The sequence below is a fragment of the Silene latifolia genome, chromosome 4 (genome assembly GCF_048544455.1).
Source record: "Silene latifolia isolate original U9 population chromosome 4, ASM4854445v1, whole genome shotgun sequence".
Lineage (NCBI taxonomy): Eukaryota > Viridiplantae > Streptophyta > Magnoliopsida > Caryophyllales > Caryophyllaceae > Silene > Silene latifolia.
In genome coordinates this window covers 9,851,207-9,871,310 of record NC_133529.1, presented here as the reverse complement: position 1 = coordinate 9,871,310, position 20,104 = coordinate 9,851,207, and the positions used below count along the sequence as shown (strand labels likewise).

Genomic DNA, 20,104 nt, shown 5'->3' with positions numbered 1-20,104 from the left:
CAACAAAATCTGATTTAACTTTCCTAGACACTTTTTCGTCTTGCCTCTCGATCGACGTAAACGGGTTGGAGTTCCAACCGGAGCATCCGCCCAAAATAGAGTCGAATTCACCCATGGCATTTCATTGCAATCCTTGGTTGATAATCCCAATTCGGGGAACTTCTCGTCTAATAACTCGACAAGTTCCTGAGTCGATCCGAGAAATAGCCCAATGAAGGAAAATTTCAACTCGGCTTTGGGGAGTACCGTAACTCGGACTCTTATGAAAATCTTTTTAGGTAGATTTGGGGCTATTTCTTGCCACCTATACATGGTCTCGGGCGCTCCTTGCTCAAGAGTACGCGTCACCCGAAAGACAGTCACTAAAGGTGGAACACGAACAAGCATTACTTTCCATGCTAGGACTATCCCGAAGCTGGCTGCCCCGCCTCCCCTAATGGCCCAAAAACGATCCTCCCCCATAGATGTTCTATTAAGAACCCTGCCATCCACATCCACTAAGAGCGCGTCCACAACATGGTCAGTGGATAGTCCGTATTCCCTCATCAAGTTACCATACCCGCCTCCACTAAAGTGCCCGGTGACCCCTACCGTAGGGCACACCCCTCCCGGAAAGGCATGCACTCGGCTCTTCTGGGCGAGGGCATAGTAGACCTCGCCCAGGACAGCCCCTGCTTGTATAGACGCGGTCTCTTCCTCAATGTTAATTTTAATAGACCGCATATTGAGCATGTCAAGAATAACAAAAGGCACTCCGTTGGCAATGTAAGATGTGCCTTCCATGTCATGGCCACCACCTCGGACCCTCAATTGTACGTTATGCCTTTTGCAGCAGAACAACGTAGCTTGGACATCTGACGCGTCCTTAGCCGTGACAATGACCAACGGTTTTTGGTAAGCGGGGTTTAGGAACCTGCGGTTCCTAACCAACTCGTTGAAGACAGATTGGAATGAAGAGTTGTGTTTGGTGTATGAAGTTTCTGATGTCGGGTACAAGGTCGGTTGCTTCTCGAGGCAGTTAAGAAACACCGTGTCGTCTTCAGACACAACTGCAACTAACATTGTGACTAGTAATAACAATATCAACATTATTACTTGTACCTCATGAAAATATTTAACTGTTTTGTAAGAACTGTTGTAGTTGCTCATTGTTTGTTAATTTAGTTTAATTCTGAGATCAACATAATCTTACTAGCGTTATTTATAGTCTCATTTTAACACTTGGATATTTAAAAATATCCTAAGTTTTAAAATATCCTTTCACCAAGCAACGATTAGTTTTACTGAGTGGTGCAAATTTGATCGTTCAAACATGCCAAGTCATTTCAATAGTTTCTATGGTTGTCAACTTATTAGCTAGTACCAACTACCTCCAATTAGTTTCTCTTAAGACTAATGAGACGAGTTAGCTCGCGAACAACTCGAGATCGGCTCGGTCAAAGATCGGCTCATGCGAGCTTGACTTGGGCTCGGACTCGGGTTCGGCTCGAGAGTTTAACGTGTCAAGCCGAGCAAGCGCGGGCTCGACTCGAAAAGCTCGCGAGCGGCTCGAATTTGTATGATTTGCCAAATATTTTTACATATAACTTTCGAGCCTTCTTATTGAAAATATCGAAAGAAAAAAAAAACTCAAAAAATTAGCAATTATATATAGCTCGGACTCGGCTCGGCTCGTTAACACCCCTAGTCTTAACATTAAACAGGACAAATAACATTCCACTTGATGCTTGCATAGATAGTTAGCTGCTAAATAGGACAAATATTTTGCTAATATTTAGGCATGTTGGTTTTTGCTTATTTATGCTATTTGAGATTCAAGTGATACTCCCGTCTTAAACAAGAATTTGTGACCGCACTAACAGAAATAAATAACGACTAGTTAAATGTTTCATTAAATATATGCTAATTGCTAAGTCTTGAGCTTAACAGGTAGAGTAGGTTATTAATCACGCGATAAATTGTGTGAACTAAAGCCCTCAGAGGCATTGTTGTCAGAATCGCGATTCGATCCAACGATTCTACGATTTTACGATCCAAAAATGCTTGACCGATCCTGGATCCTACGATTTTATCATAGTTGTAGAATCTTACGATCCTATTAATTTGAAAATTTCTAGAGATGGGATCATAATACGATCCTACGATTTTACGATCCTACGATCCGATTCCATTGTAAAAAAAATTAATATATATTTTTATATAATGACACCGTAACACCCAAATTTCGTGTAAGTTGTTCATACAATGATACGAAAATCATTAATTACCAATATTTTATGAATAAATATTAATAAATAAGTGTTGATTTTCAATTATATGTTTTTACTAAATAAAAAATTATATTTAGTGAGTTTGTAGAATCTTACGATTCTACGATCCGATTCTATCGATTCGATCCCACCCTCCCCAACGATCCAAAGTAGAATCCCTGACAACATTGCTCAGAGGCTTACAAGACAGAATTACCTAATTTTTTGACAATTGGTCTCCCTTGTGACGGGTTACCATTTGTGACGGATATTTTGTGAGATAAAATGGTAACAAAATGGGTTAGTGGAGAAAGGGGACCACATGAATAGTGTTGCAGAGAGAGAAAAAGTGGGTACATTGTGAGGTAAAATGGTATCCGTCTTCAGCTTGTGACGGATATGTCATGTCTTCAATGAGAATTTGTGATTTTTTGAAGCTTGTTATGGGATAGAAACATGAAGTAACGAAGAAGAATTTTTGGGAAACATTGTTTGTCTTTCTTTTGCATTAATATGTGCGGATATTTGTGATTTATATGACACGTCTAACGCTATTGACGGAAGCAATTATTCTACGAATAATATTTTGTTAATCTTACCATATATGGGTTATTATGTTTGAGGTTTGAAAAACTCATATCATAATCGCAATTGCTAAATTTCGCACATCCTTTTACTTAATCTCACACATTTGTCCCTAATTTTCCATAACTACCCTTTATCATAAAAAAAGACCTAAAAAAATTATCCCCCTTCTTTCTCACAAGCCTAACCAATTCATTAACAACTCGACAATTATATAGATCGTAATCCGCAAATACCACACGTATTTCTCCGTTTTATCAACAATTTTATTAGTACAATCTTTTAAATAATGTTTTTTCAAAAAAGGTCTTTTTACAATTAGGGTTTGGATTGATGTTGGATTAATATTAACGTAGTGTTCTTGAAGGGGTGGTTGTGGCTGGGGTCATTGAACAAGCCGGAGTAGATTGATCGGAGAGTATGATCGGTCATCAAATTCGTGGCAGCCGTGAGCCGTGATGAATCACAAGTTGCTGACCTAAATTCACTTCTGACTTGGCAAATTTGAGTAAATAGTATGTCAGCTAGATGGATTGTTATTAGGTGTATTAATTGAAATGACAAAACCTTAATTCACAAATGAAATCTTGATGCGTTGCAGGTTTCTGCAAATATCAAACTCTTTTGATTTAATTGATGATGGAGCAATTGGTATGGGACGAAGGGGAGAATGAGATGCGTTTATTTTTTGGGTTTTTCATTTTTTTTTATCTTGGTGGGTGTGAAAAATGAGAGGGATACACTCGGAATAAGGGAAAAATGTGCGGGATTTAGTAAAATGGTGTGCGGGATACAGTTACTTGAACACCACAGCAGGATTGATGGTACGTTGTTACGTACTTTCTACGTCCGAATCATTTGTTTGCCTTTTTTATTTGCTCTTTGCAAGCTAAGGGATAAATTAATCGAAGATAAACCAATAATTGAAACGGATGGAGTAATTCATAGTCACTCCTTTGTCTATTCTTGATTACGAGTACAACGAGCTAAGTTTGGCCAATTGACTTTTAGTTTAGTTATTCATAGATAAACAAACTGTGAGAAATTAAAAATTTAAAGAAAAAATGAAATAAAATGAAATTGAGACGACAAGGAGGTGGTGACGGACTGACAGGTGATGGGGTACACCGTAAACTCATGCCCTCAGGCTTTATGAATAATTTTAGAGATCGGGCACCTATTATGTCAAAATATAAAAGTCGTGTCCTCGTGCTTACATGTCCATGCAATAGCTATACGAAGGCCAAAGCTTATTATATAACAGTTCACTCAAGTATTCCATGTCCTTTTGTTTCAAGGCCAAAGCTTATTATATACTACGGAGTAATAAGCTTCTTCTCAATCAAGAAGTCGACTGCTTCTTTGAGAGTCTCTCTTAGAGGAATGTACTCAATGCCTAGGCTTCTAACTTTGTCCTTAGAAATCTGGTAGGTTGGCGGAAAAGACTGATCCTCTGCACATCTGCGAATGAGAAATCGCAACATTTATTACATTAATTAACAACAAAATTAATGGGATGCTAATGAGGTCATCATCCAACTGCAAGAACACAAGCTTACTTGTGGGGAAGTTTGAGATTTGGGTAGAGTTCTTGCAAGATATCGACAATTTCTGAAAAATGCGCCACTGTTTCGCACATGATGTACCTTCCGTTAGCTGATGGGATCTCAAAGGCTTTAATGTGTGCTTCTGCAACATCTTTGACATGAACCCATCCAAATGTTGCATTTAAATAAGTGTCTGATTGTCCTGTAAATAATTTAACAACATGAATTAATGTAATGCAGTCACTCTCAAAACTCGCACCTTTTATAATATAACTCTTACCGTTAACTAAGTTAAACAAAACGTCGCTTGACCAATTGATCACTGGCTGCAACATTGGTCCTATGACAGCTACGGGGTTGATGGTGATCATGTCAATGCCATTCTCTTTGCAGAATTTCCAAGCAGCAATTTCAGCCAAGGTCTTTGAGAGAGTATACGTGTCCTGCGAATGAGGTAAAGTTTAGGTTCTAAGTTCACGCAGAGAAAAGGCTCGCTCAAAATAAACAGGAAACATACATACCCCTATAAATCCTTTGCAGGCTTCTGGAGTCGAAAACCATGTTTCGTCAACTAGTGTTTCGAGAGGTTACAGTCTACCAAGTATGGAAAACTCAGAGCGGCGAAGAAGTGAAAATCACACAGTTTGGATGAGATGGAGCTTTTGCGCACGAGGAAAGAACATTCAGAGTTCCATTCACAGCTGGATCAATCAAATCCGCCTGTTTAAATATTCGTATATTTCAAAGCAACAACCAAAATGCTTACAAGACCGTTTTGAAATTAGAGTGACATATTCCGTAGTTCATTAGAAAAGAAGGGGTGTAAGGAAAATTAACCTGCGGGTTTGAAGTTTCAAGAGAACAGAGAAGCGAAAGATGGAATACACCACAAAGATCCATCAACAAATTTGAATCAAAGGAGCCTTCTTCCAAAAGGTCGGCTTCAAACAAGTGAAGCCTTTCTTCTGCTCCGTCCAATCCACGCAAGTGCTCCGTTTTTTCCGGATCATCTGTATACCCGATGCCCAATTTGCATAACCCACATTACATATTTATATCCATGCATAACATAACATTAAGTTAACTTGAAGTCCTGATTTTAGCATTAGCTTTCTTTTTCTCTTTTTGAACTTGTCTAATATAGTCTCCCAATTACAAAAGTTATATTAATTCCAATCGCAATTCCCACCATATAGTTTACCTAGGTTTGGAAGATATGAACCAAATCATAAAGACTGAGCAACATCGTCTCAACTCTCAAACGTATGAAATAACTTTATATGCACTATATTTACACATCTATAGTTTCTATAATTAGAAAAAGGGAAAAAAATGGTGAAGCCGTTCGTGAACTTAGCGGCTTGGCAAATGAAATGTTGTCCACAAACTTGCAGGCTTGCGGCTTTTTGTCCAAATGATAATTACAAAAAAAGGAAAAAGTGAAGCCGCTTATCTTCATAGCGGCTTGTTCGAATGAAAAAGAGTTTACAAACTTGTCTAAACAGAGTAAAACCGCTAATCTAACTAGCGGTTTTATCTAAAATCAGGAAAAAATAAAATAAAAACGCTCACGTAGACCCATTGGTCGTAAATAGTTTGAAATCAGCTCAAAACACTAATTAATTTGCCAAATAACCTCATTTAGCCAAAAAATTATATAACTTAAGGTTTTTCTATCTCCAACAACCATGACTTTCTTCTATTTTTAGTTTCATTTAAGCTATAGTCGGATTAGTGGCTAATCCTCTATATACTTAAAGAATAACACAACTCTAAATTTTCTCGCTCAAATTTCCCTCCTATGTATTCACCTTCTAATAAGTGGCCCATTTCTCAATAATTGATTTCACTCTCATCCTCATTTTATTAACATACCATAAATAAAAAAATTCATTTCCTTAATGTTCTATTTTTACTAATAAATGATCATAAATATTAAATTCCAAATTTAAGAATAAGGAGATAAGGGGCAATTTAAAGTTCTATTTTTTAATAGACTTTATTATTAAATTACAAATAAAGTTAGTAAATTAATTGTTCTTATCTTTAATATAGTTATCTAACAAAACCGTGCATAAATGCACGGAAACTGGCGGAAAGTAGTAATTAAACCCCTTTTGGTATATTAATTACACTAGTAACAAACTAACAATTATCCCATCCCATCACAAGTCTCACAATCCCCACTTAAATAGATTATCTACCCATATTAGGTTATGCACAAATTCTTAAAGAGACGGTCTTCCACTAATATGACAGATCCGTTTATCTTAAACAAGAACATATACAAGTCGAAATACCAACAAAATTTTGCGAAAAAGAGAGGAGAGAAAAACCATACTGAGTGATCGAACAGTGGCATGCACAACATAGCCGCGATAAAGCAAAAGCTTGACGATCCAAGATGCGATATAACCCGAAGCACCGGTCACACAAACTCTTTTCTCTTCGTCTCCGTCTATAACTCGCGCCATTAATCAATCAATATCCTCTTCTTCAGTTTTAAATCGTACCTATTAAATTTAGACCACAATGTTCTATCTTTTTGAAGCACTAATAAATATAATATAGACTATATAGTATTGTTACATTAAAAAGAAAGTTGAATTATACGTACTACGTAGCACACTTTGGGATTTTGCATGTAATAAAATATTATATTGATGGGGAAATGGGGCCACTGACTGTCTGACACCTTATCATAAGAGTAAACAATACAACAAGGACCTAAGTTATGGGGAATAATAGCTTTAAGGACCTCTATTATAATTGTGGAGCTTTAAGGACCTGAGTGTATTATTCCCTAGTTGAAAAAAACTGCTCCTTGTCCTTTTCCGCGCTGAGCATAAAATTTCCAACAGTATTGAAGGAATGACAAGTACATCTACAATGGATGATTTGAGTATTATTCAACTTGGTCCGATTTTTGCGGTGATATACCGATAAATATCAACCTTTTGACCGTATCAAACAATATTTAGCCAAGCGGACAAGATGATAATGTTGGATGTGGCCAAGTTTGACCTGATCCGCAAGTGATAAGACGACAAAAGTCCAACATCTTATAATAAAAATAATTATTTAATGATAAAATATTATAATTAAAGTTGTCGTTTTTAACAAAAAAGAATTAATGATGGCATTTATTCATAAAATATTTATATTTTATCGTAAAATGGTCACATATTTATTTATCTTATTTCAGACGAAAAAGGTCGTCTAAAACATTAATTTGCCCTGAAGATAATTTTCCCATTTTACCTTGTATGATCTCAACTAATCCACATTGACCCTATTTTTCTCAATTTATATATCCCTCCCCTCTTCACATGGTATAATGTATATATATAAAATTAGGTTCACTGTAAATATTATTAGGATATTAGGCCCATTAGGGCTTAGTAGTGACGGCTACGTCACGATGGCTATCTCTAGGTTTAAGTAAGGCTTAGGGTTTCTTGTAAGGTATTATAAATACTGATCATTATACTGAAATCAACAACATCAATAATACAATTCTCTCTTATGAACTCATCACCCCCTCAATAATCTTAACAAATATTTATGAGATTTGAAAAATAGTACTCCCTAAAATTATGTATTATTTAAAAAAAGTTATTTTATAAATTATGTCTCAGTTTAGGGACAAAGACCAAAGAAAAATGAGAGGGTTAATTATTGGATGACAAGTGAATCAAATTGAGTGTAAGATCAAATTATCCATCAAAAGCATTCTCAAAAATAATGGATAGGTAAACGATTGTCTGACACACCCTAAAATGAAATAGGTAAAGACAGTGGTGGAGCTAGGGGGGCTAGCAGGGCGCTCGCCCCTGCTGGTCAATGGAAATCATTAAGCGTTAATTGAAATTTTCGAAAAAAAATCCGAGTTTCCCTTATACCATAACCCGTTCGTCCCTGTAGAATTTTTTCACCCGCGTTGGGTTTAAATCCTAGCTCCGCCACTGCCGTAAAGAAATGATCAAGACAAAGGAGTATTAATTATAAAAGTCGTCAAACAAAGCCAAATATATTAAAAAGAGAACCTCCCAACAAAGTTAATAAATTCAGTGTGCTAAATATTTGAATGAAGATGAAATGATGAATGCACCAAACTTCTTAATAGGCGGGTTGTGGAATTGTAAGTTAACGGCCGTTAACCATGATGATGGAAAAAGTACACCCAGGTCCTTAAAGCCTCACAAATATAAGTGAGGTCCGTATTATTTTCCACAATTGAGGTCCTTCTTGTATTGTTTACTCCTTATCATAATGTTTCTAATCGGCCACCACACGACTTCTGGCCTAGGGGTGTTCATCGGTCCAGAATAGAATCGGACCGGACCAAATTCTCCAAACTGAATATCAAATGAGGGTTAAAAGGTGGACCGGGGAGTCGGGGACGGGATCATATTAATATTGGGTCGGACCATAAAAACGCATGGACCAGACCAGATCGGACCAAATGGAACAAAATGGACCAAATTCGATTGTCATCGATAGGGTGTAGTATAAAAAATTAGAACTCAAGAGTTCGTAAGAATCAAAATTAGCAGCATTATCTTCTTAAAAGATTTAAGCACATAAATACACATCTTATAATATGTGTAAATAATATACTAAAAAATAATACGTGTAATAAGTAAAAAATAAAATCAATAATGTTACGATTTTAAATGTTTTTTTGTTATATACTTATATAAAACTCAGCTAACGAGGCTCGCTTCTACGCACTTTCTACACCCTCTGTTTCTAGATCTTTAGTTATCATGTCATTTTTTTGCCCCATTATTCCCAACTTTTACTCCTTTACATGCTACTAGTTTTCTTGCCCGTGCGTTGCACGGATATTAAAATAATGTGTGATAAATTTCACAATAAAATGGAATATAAACATATAGTACATCGTTCATGTCTAAGATTTTATGTATGCCGCATGACCAACAAATAATTCTCGTTAACATAATATTGATATAAGAATAAAAGAGTGTTTGATTAATAAAATACTTTTTTTTAGGAAAATAAAACCAATATGAAGTTTATATATGATACTTGGACTGATAGTTTTTAGAATTTGTTCATTAATACCTATTTGTTTTTCAATTGGTCAAGAAAAACAATAATATCTACTCTGCATAATCAACTCAAATGATGCAACAAATCTCATTCTTTCGAATAACAACCATAATTTAATCATTGCTGAATCAAATTGTAATTATGTAAAAACATTTAGAGGTAGTTAAAATGTTATATCTCTAGAAGTACGTTTGAATGTGAACCAAATTCAGACGCAATACTACATGGCTAGGGCTGCTTATGCCCCCCTATAGCAATAGTCTTGGCCCACATCTTCTCATTTGAAACAAAATCTTTCACGCAAACCCCTATTTTATTTTCCTCCCTATTCACACACATGATCTAAAACAATCTCATCCCTTAAAGATCGATCCTTGTCTCTGAAACGTATCTCAAATTTATCCAACCAAGTGAAAAACTAAACCCCGGCCTACTTTTAGAAAAATCCACCATCCAATGTAAACTAACCCTTACTCTCGACAATATTGTTTTTTTAAGAAAATAAAACCAATATGAAGTTTATATATATGATACTTGGGACTGAGAGTTTTTAAATTTTGTTCATTAATACCTGTTTTTTTTCAATTGGTCAAGGAAAACAATAATCATTGTTGGGTCAAATGGTAGTTACGTAAAAACATTTACAGGTAGTTAAATGTTATATCTCCCGGTCAAACTATAGACGTACCTTTGACTGTGAACCAAATTCCAACGCAATACTACATGGCTGGGGCTACTTATGACACCCCCCTATAACAATAGTCTTGCTCCCATCTTCTCATTTGAGACAAAATCCTTCACGCATACCCCTATTTTTCTTCCCTATTCACATACATGATCTAAAACAATCTCATCCGTTTAAAGATCGATCCTTGTCTTCGAAACTTCTCTCAAATTTATCCAACCAAGTGAAAAACAAAACCCCAACTTCTAGAAAAATCCACAATCCAATGAAAACTAACCCTTGCTCTCGACAATGTTGTTAGAATTAATATTTTAATTTAATTTGGATTAATGGGGTCAAGATTAAGTTTATCAATATGATCTTTTGAGGTTTCTTGTTATTATTCATGTTACCTATATGGTTTAATGCAAGTGATATTTTGCTGATAAATAACCTTATTTATTATCATTATTCTCGTTAAACTCATCACCCTTGCACAAATGCACACTCCCTCCACCCCACTAATTTACCCGCAAAATAAAACATCAGCCATTGTGATTAGTTCTTACTACTTGAAACAACCTACAATCCACTACCACTATCACTACCTTTCTGCTACGTTTTACATCTAAGAAGTCATAAATCACATTTACCTCCATAAAACACCAATCTTTACTCTAGATGATATATATGAATCCTCGTCTCCCTTATCGAATACAATTTATTTATCCTTCAACAAAGAAAAGTTTAAGAAACAATTTTCCCTCTTATCTCTCTCCTTTCCTTTCCTTTCCTAGTCTTTTTCTCATCCCCTCCCCTACCTCCATTCCAAATAATCAAACAAAGTGTTTGGGTACTATGTTTGTAAACTGAATAAGTTTGAATATTATATATATACACGAACTTTGCTATTTATTTCATTTTGCATATATAAATCTTACTACCTCCATCTCATTTTTATTGTCCTTTTTTCTTCAAATTTTATTATCTCATAATTATTATCCCTTTTCTAGATCTAGTAAGGAAAAACTTTAGTCAACCAACTCGTCGCAATCAACCTCATTCCCACTCGAAACAACCTTTAGCTCACTACTTAATCCCTTCGGTTCACACATAAAACGGTCTAAAATGCAAAGCTTTTATCTCTCTCTTGAAAAGTCCATCTAACTAATAGAATAAAACTAACCGCTACTTTCTGACTTCATGATTTTTACATCCTGTAAAGATTAAGTTGAACATGACAAAAAAAAAATGCAGAAACTTAGGTTTTGTTTGATAACGACAGATTGAACATTTTTTTTAGCATTTTGAGAGTTTTTACACTATTAAATAACAAATGTGCTATTTTGAGTGTTGATCATCGACATATTGAAATAGTAGATTGTGGTGTAATTTCCTGTTTTACATTATGACATTTAATTAGTATATTATAAGAAAATAAAAATAGAGTTTTTTTTATCTCTAAGAAAATTAAAGATCAAACTTTATCTTTATCATATTTATAATTAATATTCTTCACTTAAAATATATAAATTTAAGCAAGTTCAAATAAGTTAGCTAAAAGTTATAAATCACAAATTGTACGAAGCAGTATAATCATTTTTTTATTAATATGAAATAAATGTCATAAACTTCATGAGAATATTAATGCGGTAGAGAACTATAGAAGATTTAGGAAGTACTTGACCCCCTTTTAGGTTTAAATTTTTTTTCATTTATTTTTATATTTTTGCCCAAAGGTGGTTAAAGCATCGTATTATGCATGATGAATATGTCTTACCCTTCCCCAATTCTTATCTCTCCCTAAATTATAGTAATGATGTGCTCAATTTACACACAAAAAAAAAAATATAACATCAACAATAATTAGTTTGCTCTATATAATTGAATAGTACCATTTTTTATGCATGTAAATTTGTCAGAACAAAAGCTTGAGAGAGACGGTCTTCAATATGTTAGGGGAAAACTACTCTTATCCTTTTATGTGTTTTTTATGACTTTTTTTTAATGTTAATCGTTGCTTGAATTGAATCTTAACCTTATACATATTTCTATAATAAGTGTATCTAATTTACCTTCAAGCCTCATTCAAATTTATTTTATTACTCGTGGTACCATTTTACTTTAAATTGTAAAACAATCGCACAATAAAGTTTTTCAAAACATTTACTCATTTGTCATAATATTATATTTCGATTTGCAAATTAGCAGCAACTAACTTTCTTTATCTTTTAATACTCCTTCAAAAATAGATATCAAACTTTGTACTTATCAATAATTTGTGAATATTTTATTTAAATTTTGATTAATATACTTTTATATAATGACAAATGAATGTAAATAATATAAACTTTGTGTTGATTAGTTTTAGATAAACTTCGTATCAAACAAATCTTTTTCATCTTTGGTAAATTTACCAACGGCTATAGTCATAGTGATCCTCTTATTCAACTACTTCAACCATTTCCGAGCACCTTATAGCATTAGCATTTTCTGAGTTCGAGAATTTTTTATTTCTTTTTTTGTATTTTTTGATTTCTCGTCAGTCGTCCACGGACCTTAGTTTAGCGATAGGGTTTCGAAAAATAAATCCTTTAGCGGTTCATAAATGAACTTAGGTTAAATTAAATTAAATTATTTATATTTATTAATTTTAACTTATTAGACTCAACGATTAACTATTACTTTTGTGAAAAAAAATGCTATTGCTAGCCAGCCTTAAAATATTTTAGAAGAATTATAGTTTTTCAAAATTTTGTTTGGAAAATACAATTATTACCAAAAATAGTGCCCCTAGCGTCCAAAAGTCGTATGCGTCTTACACCTTATTGTTTCACCTTTTAGCTTCTCGCACACCTCTTCAAACTATGATTTTACGCCTTGAGTCTGAAATTACTCGATAGTGTGAAACAATTATAAGAATTATTAATTCTCTATTATGTGGACCTAATTACTGATGTCACTTTAATTAGAAACGGTTAGAAATAATATTTCGGGTTTTTATTGGGAGTAATAGAATAAGTGGATTACGGTTAATGTTTACAGGTCATTAACATATTAGGCCCACTTATCTATTTAAGCCCCTCCTGCCACCTGTATAAATAGATCACACCTGTTTGTGGTTTTTAACCTAATTCATATTAATTGAGTGAAAACACACAGAAAGAGAATTAGAGACTAAGGAAGGCAGGAGAAGGCAAAACATTAAGATTCATCTTCTTATTGTTCTTAAGAAACCTCCTCATCAGATCTAATGACTACTCCATGTATGTATCTATCAAGAATAATTATCGCAATCAAGATCCTATAATTATTGTTTACATGTGGTATCAGAGCAGGATTATGATTGCAGTTATAGTTCTGATTAATGTTTTAATTATGTCTTTTAATTTGAATGAAATTAATGTTTTAATTATGATATTATTTTCATTCATGGTTGATTATATATCCTTTGATTATGATTGTTTCCGCTGCCCTAATCGAATTATTTCGATTCGTATGATGTTTTTTGATTGTTGATTGCGTTTAAATCGTCACTGGTTTTGAGGAGTACTCGATCGAGGGATTTTTTTTTATCGATCGAATTAGTGCGTCACTCGATCGAATTAGTGTGTCACTCGATCGAGAGACATCAAGACTGCACATCACGATCGAGTATTAAGGTCACTCGATCGAGGTGTTTTATTGATAATAGTTCTCGATCGAGCTAATGTTTCACTCGATCGAAGATCTTCCGCATGAATAGTTTCCTTCTCGTTTTATAGTTTACGATACCTCATGATTGTTTATGTATGCTCGTATGATATTAATATTATTATGTCAGTTAAGTTTATATAAATTATCACATTATTGTTGTAAGCATACATACTAATTATGTATATATATAGTTTTGATATCGAATGAAAGAGACATTCGCCTTATGACGAGTTGAAATTCACCACAGTGATTTCATCTCGTACGCGATCAAGTCTCATAAAGGAATCATATTGGACATTCACATTAGGTTGAGGTTCACCACAGTGGACTCAAATTATGTAGTGAATATCCGACTAAGCATCTAAAAGGGTAAATTAACTTGTATTAAGGTTTTACCCACAGGTAATCTGACATTAAAGTGAAACACTCATTAAGAAGAGTATATTCGATTATGCAATTAAGCATGTGTAGGTTGTCCACAGATACTATACACTACTACAAATTTAGGCAACTACAACGCCCCTTTAACAACGATTATTCACGAAAATCACAATAGACGTTGTAGAATGTATGGCGCGAATTTTACTAAAATCAATTACAACGGGTATAGTTATAAAAACCGTTGTTATTATTTTTAACAACGGGTCACACATGCGGAACCGTTGTTAATAATTTGGCGCAAAATTGGCGCAAAGTTAGTGAAAAGTAATCACAACGGTTACTTTTGAAACCCGTTGTTAAAACATATTTGACAACGGGTGTTTTTTACAACCGTTGTTAAAACATATTTCACAATGGTTGTTGTTTAATAACCGTTGTCAATACCTTCCATACTATAAACCACACAAACAGAAGTCTGCTGCAGCCACAAAACACAACCCTTAATACACAAACACAAACACAGCAGACAAACAAACACAAAACACATACACACTCTCTTTCTCTCTTTCTCTATTTCTCTCTTTCTCATCGTCGCTTTATCTTCTCGCCGTCATTGTGATTTCATCGTCTATTACGTTCGTATTTATCAAAAATCTCCGTCACATCATCGTCATTATTTTCTTTTTCTATTTATTTCTTTTGCATATATGTGTTTTTATCGACCATTATGTTATTTGTTTAAGTATTGTTCGCATAATTAGTTACTAAAACAATGAAGAAGCAAGATGAAGAAGTAAGATAAACATAATTAATATATATATATATATATATTTATAAATACATAAATTAAAAAAAAAAAATTACATATGTAAAAATGCAATATTATTCTTATATTTTCATGGAGGATCTTATTGTGCTCTATCGTATCCATCCTCTCCTCCTTGGCTATTTGGAGGTTCCGTTCAGCAGTTGCTATATCGTCATATAGCCGCAATCGTCGCTTCTGCCCGTCAAGCCATCTTCTTTGGCGTGCTTCAATGCGGATCGAGCTTCCGCAAGGTAGCTCCTGAAACTTTCCTCAATATGGAGGAACCGGCGGATGAAGTTGTTGTTGTTCTCGATCATGGTAAGAGTCTTTAGGATGAAATCATTCATTTTCTTAGAGTTTTTTGAGTTTGATTTGAAAGATTAAGTAGAGTTTGTTTTAACAGTTAGAGTTTGGAGATGAATATATGAGATAATGGAAATGTTAGTTGAGATATGCAATGTATTTATACTAAACAATGTGTGGGTTGAGTTAATTGCTTTTTAATTAATATATATGTTAGGAAGTTGTGCCATAATCATCATCATCTCTCTCAATAATGTTGCTTCAAATCCTATTACTAACCCTTCTCATTCCATATTATCCGTTCATATGTACAAAGAATGTCGGTAATAATGCATGCATTGGAATTCTAACAGCCGTAATTATGCATGCATCTAGTAATATTTAATTTTTTTTTTTTTTTTTTTAAGAACAAACAACAACGGTTATTTTAAAACAACCCGTTGTCTTTAGTTATAACAACGGTTTTGTATATTACAACCCGTTGTTATAACTTTCCCCCCAAAATTGAGTCACACTTTCCACAACGGGTTTTTATACATAAAACCGTGGTTAATAGTTTTAACAACGGTTTCCTTAAGTAAACCAACCGTTGTTAAAACCTTCTACAACGGACGCTTTAACAACGTCCGCTTTTTTATATAACAACGGTTTTTTACCGTTGTTATAGCCTGTATCTGTAGTAGTGATACTTGCCTAATGAATGTTTGTGAATTACTCATTTAAGTTTCAAGTCTTAGTCATAATTGATATTGTGTGTTAAACTCAAAGCCTAATGTTTTGAGCATTGTTCATAATGCGATCATGGTTGCAAAGCTCTCTCAATAATAATGTGTCCAAGCGGTTCCACAACTTGATGGTACTAATTACTCGGAATGGAAAGAGCATCTCGAGTTCTATTTAGGGATCCTTGAACTTGATCAAGTGCTTACTGGGACAGCTCCAGCTGAACCAGCTTCTGATGCGAGTAAAGAAGTACTTGAAGAATATAACTGGTGGAAGAAATCTGATAGTCTTTGCCTAAAGATTCTGACTCTGTAAACCTATGAGATAAAACTTATAAACTCTTGAAGCGAAGTAGCTTTAAGTTTGAGTTGCAATCGGGGTTGGTTGGCGAGTTATTTTCATTGTAAGGAGTTTAGTTGTTTGAGTAAATGTCTAACAAGCAATAAAATAACGGTTGGACGTAGGCCTCGGAGTAGATGCTGAACCAATTTTTTAAACATCGTCTTGTTTGTTCATTTACTTTTACGTTCGTTTACCTTTGATTATTTCTTATTAATCTCGCTACCGATTACGGTCACTCTCACACCGTGACATAGACCTCTTGTCCATCTCGAAATGCGATCTCAATAACTTTCAACTCAATAAGTCTGCCACGGTTCATCGTTGAGCTAGGTTCGAATTGTTTGCTGTACGAAGTGCTTGAATATATTCACAAAAGAGAGGGATCAGTACACTTCAATCTCCACCTAAATTTTTTTATATCCCAGTCAAGTCTATATCGTCATTTTTTTCTCGAAATTAAATCTTATCCAACGATAAGTAAGGGAGATGTATAGGTTACGGAGAGGATCCAATGGCCATCAGCGATAGGTAATGGTGCATACATCGTCTTACCTTATTAGTCCTCGATGGCGCACGAGGAAAGAACATTCAGAGTTCCCTTAAAAGCTGGATCAATCAAATCCGCCTGTTTAAATATTTGTATATGTCAACATCAGTTGAGATTAATTCCATGAACTAAGCAGATGAAATGTTCACGCATAAAAACGCAAATGTCTCCATATTAAATAAAACTTTTAATTAAATTATTTTGTTTCTTATTCATATATCGAGGCTCAACTTTACATTTGAAACAGGGTCTGCTGAATAAATTGGCGGGCCCTGATAGTCACCGTACATTCATTGTTATTATGAGAGAGTTGTAGGAGTACTAGGAGGAATACTCTGCTCATATCTAAAAAAATTAGCAGGATCTGTTTCCGTTTTCACCTTCATCAGCCTGATGAAATTGTTACCATAGTAATTCATCCCAAAAGAAGTGGTAAGATTTGTATCTTGTTTATTACCATGATTGATACCAATGTCAAAATCTCTATAGTTGAAATAAGCCATCCTTGGAGATTTAGAAACATAGGGTGTCATAAACTTGTAAAAACTCCTTGACAGTTCTACATGGTACTTATCCACATCAATCCCGGTTTCGTACCACTTGAAGTCGTATTCAATCTTGAACAAAATACCTGCACGGTGAGGATACGCAATCTCGTTCCCTGGGATCTCGCTCATCCTCCCTCCATAAGGGTTCCATTCCATCACTAATCCTTGCATGTTTAACATTGCTTTGCATATTTTCTCGATTCCTTGTTTTGGAATTGGTTCGACAACAAAATCTGATTTAACCTTCCTAGACACTTTTTCGTCTTGCCTACTGATCAGAAACTGGGTTGGAGTTTCAACCGGAGCATCCGCCCAAAATAGAGTCGAATTCACCCACGGCATTTCATTGCAATCCTTGGTTGATAATCCCAATTCGGGGAACTTGTCGTCTAATAACTCGACAAGTTCCTGAGTCGATCCGAGAAATAGCCCAATGAAGGAAAATTTCAACTCGGCTTTGGGGAGTACAGTAACTCGAACTCTTATGAAAATCTTTTTGGGTAGATTTGGGGCTATTTCTTGCCACCTATACATGGTCTCGGGCGCACCTTGCTCAAGGGTACGTGTCACCCGAAAGACGGTCACTAAAGGTGGAACGCGAACAAGCATTACTTTCCAAGCTAGGACAATCCCGAAACTGGCTGCCCCACCTCCTCTAATGGCCCAAAAACGATCCTCCCCCATAGATGTTCTATTAAGAACCTTTCCATCAACGTCGACTAAGAGCGCATCCACAACATGGTCAGTGGATAGTCCGTATGCCCTCATCAAGTTACCATACCCGCCTCCACTAAAGTGCCCGGTGACCCCTACCGTAGGGCACACCCCTCCAGGAAAGGCATGCACGCGGCTCTTCTGGGCGAGGGCATAGTAGACCTCACCCAGGACAGCCCCTGCTTGTATAGACGCGGTCTCTTCCTCAATGTTAATTTTAATAGACCGCATATTGAGCATGTCAAGGATAACAAAAGGCCCTCCGTTGGCAATGTAAGATGTGCCCTCCATGTCATGGCCACCACCTCGGACCCTTAATTGGACGTTATGCCTTTTGCAGCAGAACAGCGTAGCTTGGACATCTGACGCGTCCTTAGCCGTGACAATGACCAACGGTTTTTGGTAAACGGGGTTTAGGAACCTGCGGTTCCTAACCAACTCGTTGAAGATAGATTGGAATGAAGAGTTGTGTTTGGTGTATGAAGTTTCTGATGTCGGGTACGTGGTCGGTTGCTTCTCGAGGCAGTTAAGAAACACCGTGTCGTCTTCAGACACAACTGCAACTAACATTGTGCCTAGTAATAACAATATCAACATTTCTTGTACCTGAAAATATCTAACTGTTTTGTAAGAACTGTTGTAGTTGCTCATTGTTTGTTAATTTTAGTTTAATTCTGAGATCAACATAATCTTACTAGCGTTATTTATAGTCTCATTTTAACACTTAGATATTTAAAAATATCCTAAGTTTTAAAATATCCTTTCACCAAGCAACGATTAATTTTAGTAAGTGGTGCTAATTTGATCGTTCAAACATGCCAAGTCATTTCAATAGTTTCTATGGTTGTTAACTTATTAGCTAGTACCAACTAGCTCCAATTAGTTTCTCTGAAGACTAATGAGACGAGACAGCTCGGAGAACAACTCGAGATCGGCTCGATCAAAGCTCGGCTGATGCAAGCTCGACTCGGGCTTGGTTCGAGAGTTTAACGAGTCAAGTCGAGCAAGCGCTGGCTCGACTTGAAAAGCTCCTGAGCGGCTCGAATTTGTGTGATTTGCCAAATATTTTTACATATAACTTTCGAGCCTTCTCATTGAAAATATCGAAAGAAAAAAAACTTAAAAAATTAGCAATTATATATAGCTCGGGCTCAGCTCGGCTCGTTAACACCCCTAGTCTTAACATTAAAATAGGACAAATAACATTCCACTTGATGGTTGCATAGATAGATGCTAAATAGGACAAATATTTTGCTAATATTAATTTAGGCATGTTGGTTTTTGCTTATTTATGCTATTTGAGCATTCAAGTTATACTCCCGTCTTAAACAGGTATTTGTGACCGAACTAACAGAAATAAATAAAATAAATAGTGACTAGTTAAATGTTTCATTAAATCTATGCTAATTGCTAAGTCTTGAGCTTAACAGGTGGAGTAGGTTATTAATCACACGATAAATTGTGTGAACTAAAGCCCTTGCAGGCTTACAAGACAGAATTACCTAATTTTTTGAAGCTTGTTATGGGATAGAAACATGAAGTAACGAAGAAGAGTTTTTTTGGGAAACGTTGCTTGTCTTTCTTTTGCATTATATTGCAGGTCTAAGTACCAGGGGCGGAGCCAGAGTTTGAAGTTATGTCGGGTTAGATTTTGAGATTGTAGAAACAAAAAAAATTCTAGGTTCAAAATCGTGTGGAACCTATATTTATAACTTCTAAGCCGAAAATGACAATATGTTGAATTTGTATGCAGGTAAAATATTTAAATAATTATAGGTGGCTTTCGATTTTCACGAGAATGGTTTGTTTTTACGGAAATATTTCACCAATGGAATATTATAAAGACTTGGGTGTAAGGACAACGGTTCTTCTGGAGGACACAAGAATAAGACGGAGTAATTTTGATTAAGAAACACACACA

General features: G+C 35.2%; 1 protein-coding gene and 1 pseudogene across 4 annotated transcripts in view; one reads left to right on the top strand and one right to left on the bottom strand.

Moving 5' to 3' along the window:
- The window catches only part of LOC141652852 (uncharacterized), a 30,051-nt gene extending 10,319 nt beyond the window's left edge, over positions 1-19,732 (top strand). The window contains exon 7 of one of the 4 annotated variants that reach the window (XM_074460458.1): positions 19,614-19,732. In XM_074460458.1, the coding sequence (XP_074316559.1) occupies positions 19,614-19,630 (17 nt within the window). In that variant the 3' untranslated portion in view covers positions 19,631-19,732. Of the gene's footprint in view, positions 1-832; positions 1,166-3,435; positions 3,483-19,613 lie in introns of those variants that run through there. The other 3 variants (XM_074460455.1, XM_074460457.1, XM_074460456.1) reach the window with 3 other exon arrangements.
- Positions 3,915-6,978, bottom strand: LOC141652853 (phenylacetaldehyde reductase-like; annotated as a pseudogene).
- Positions 19,733-20,104: the final 372 nt, after the last annotated feature.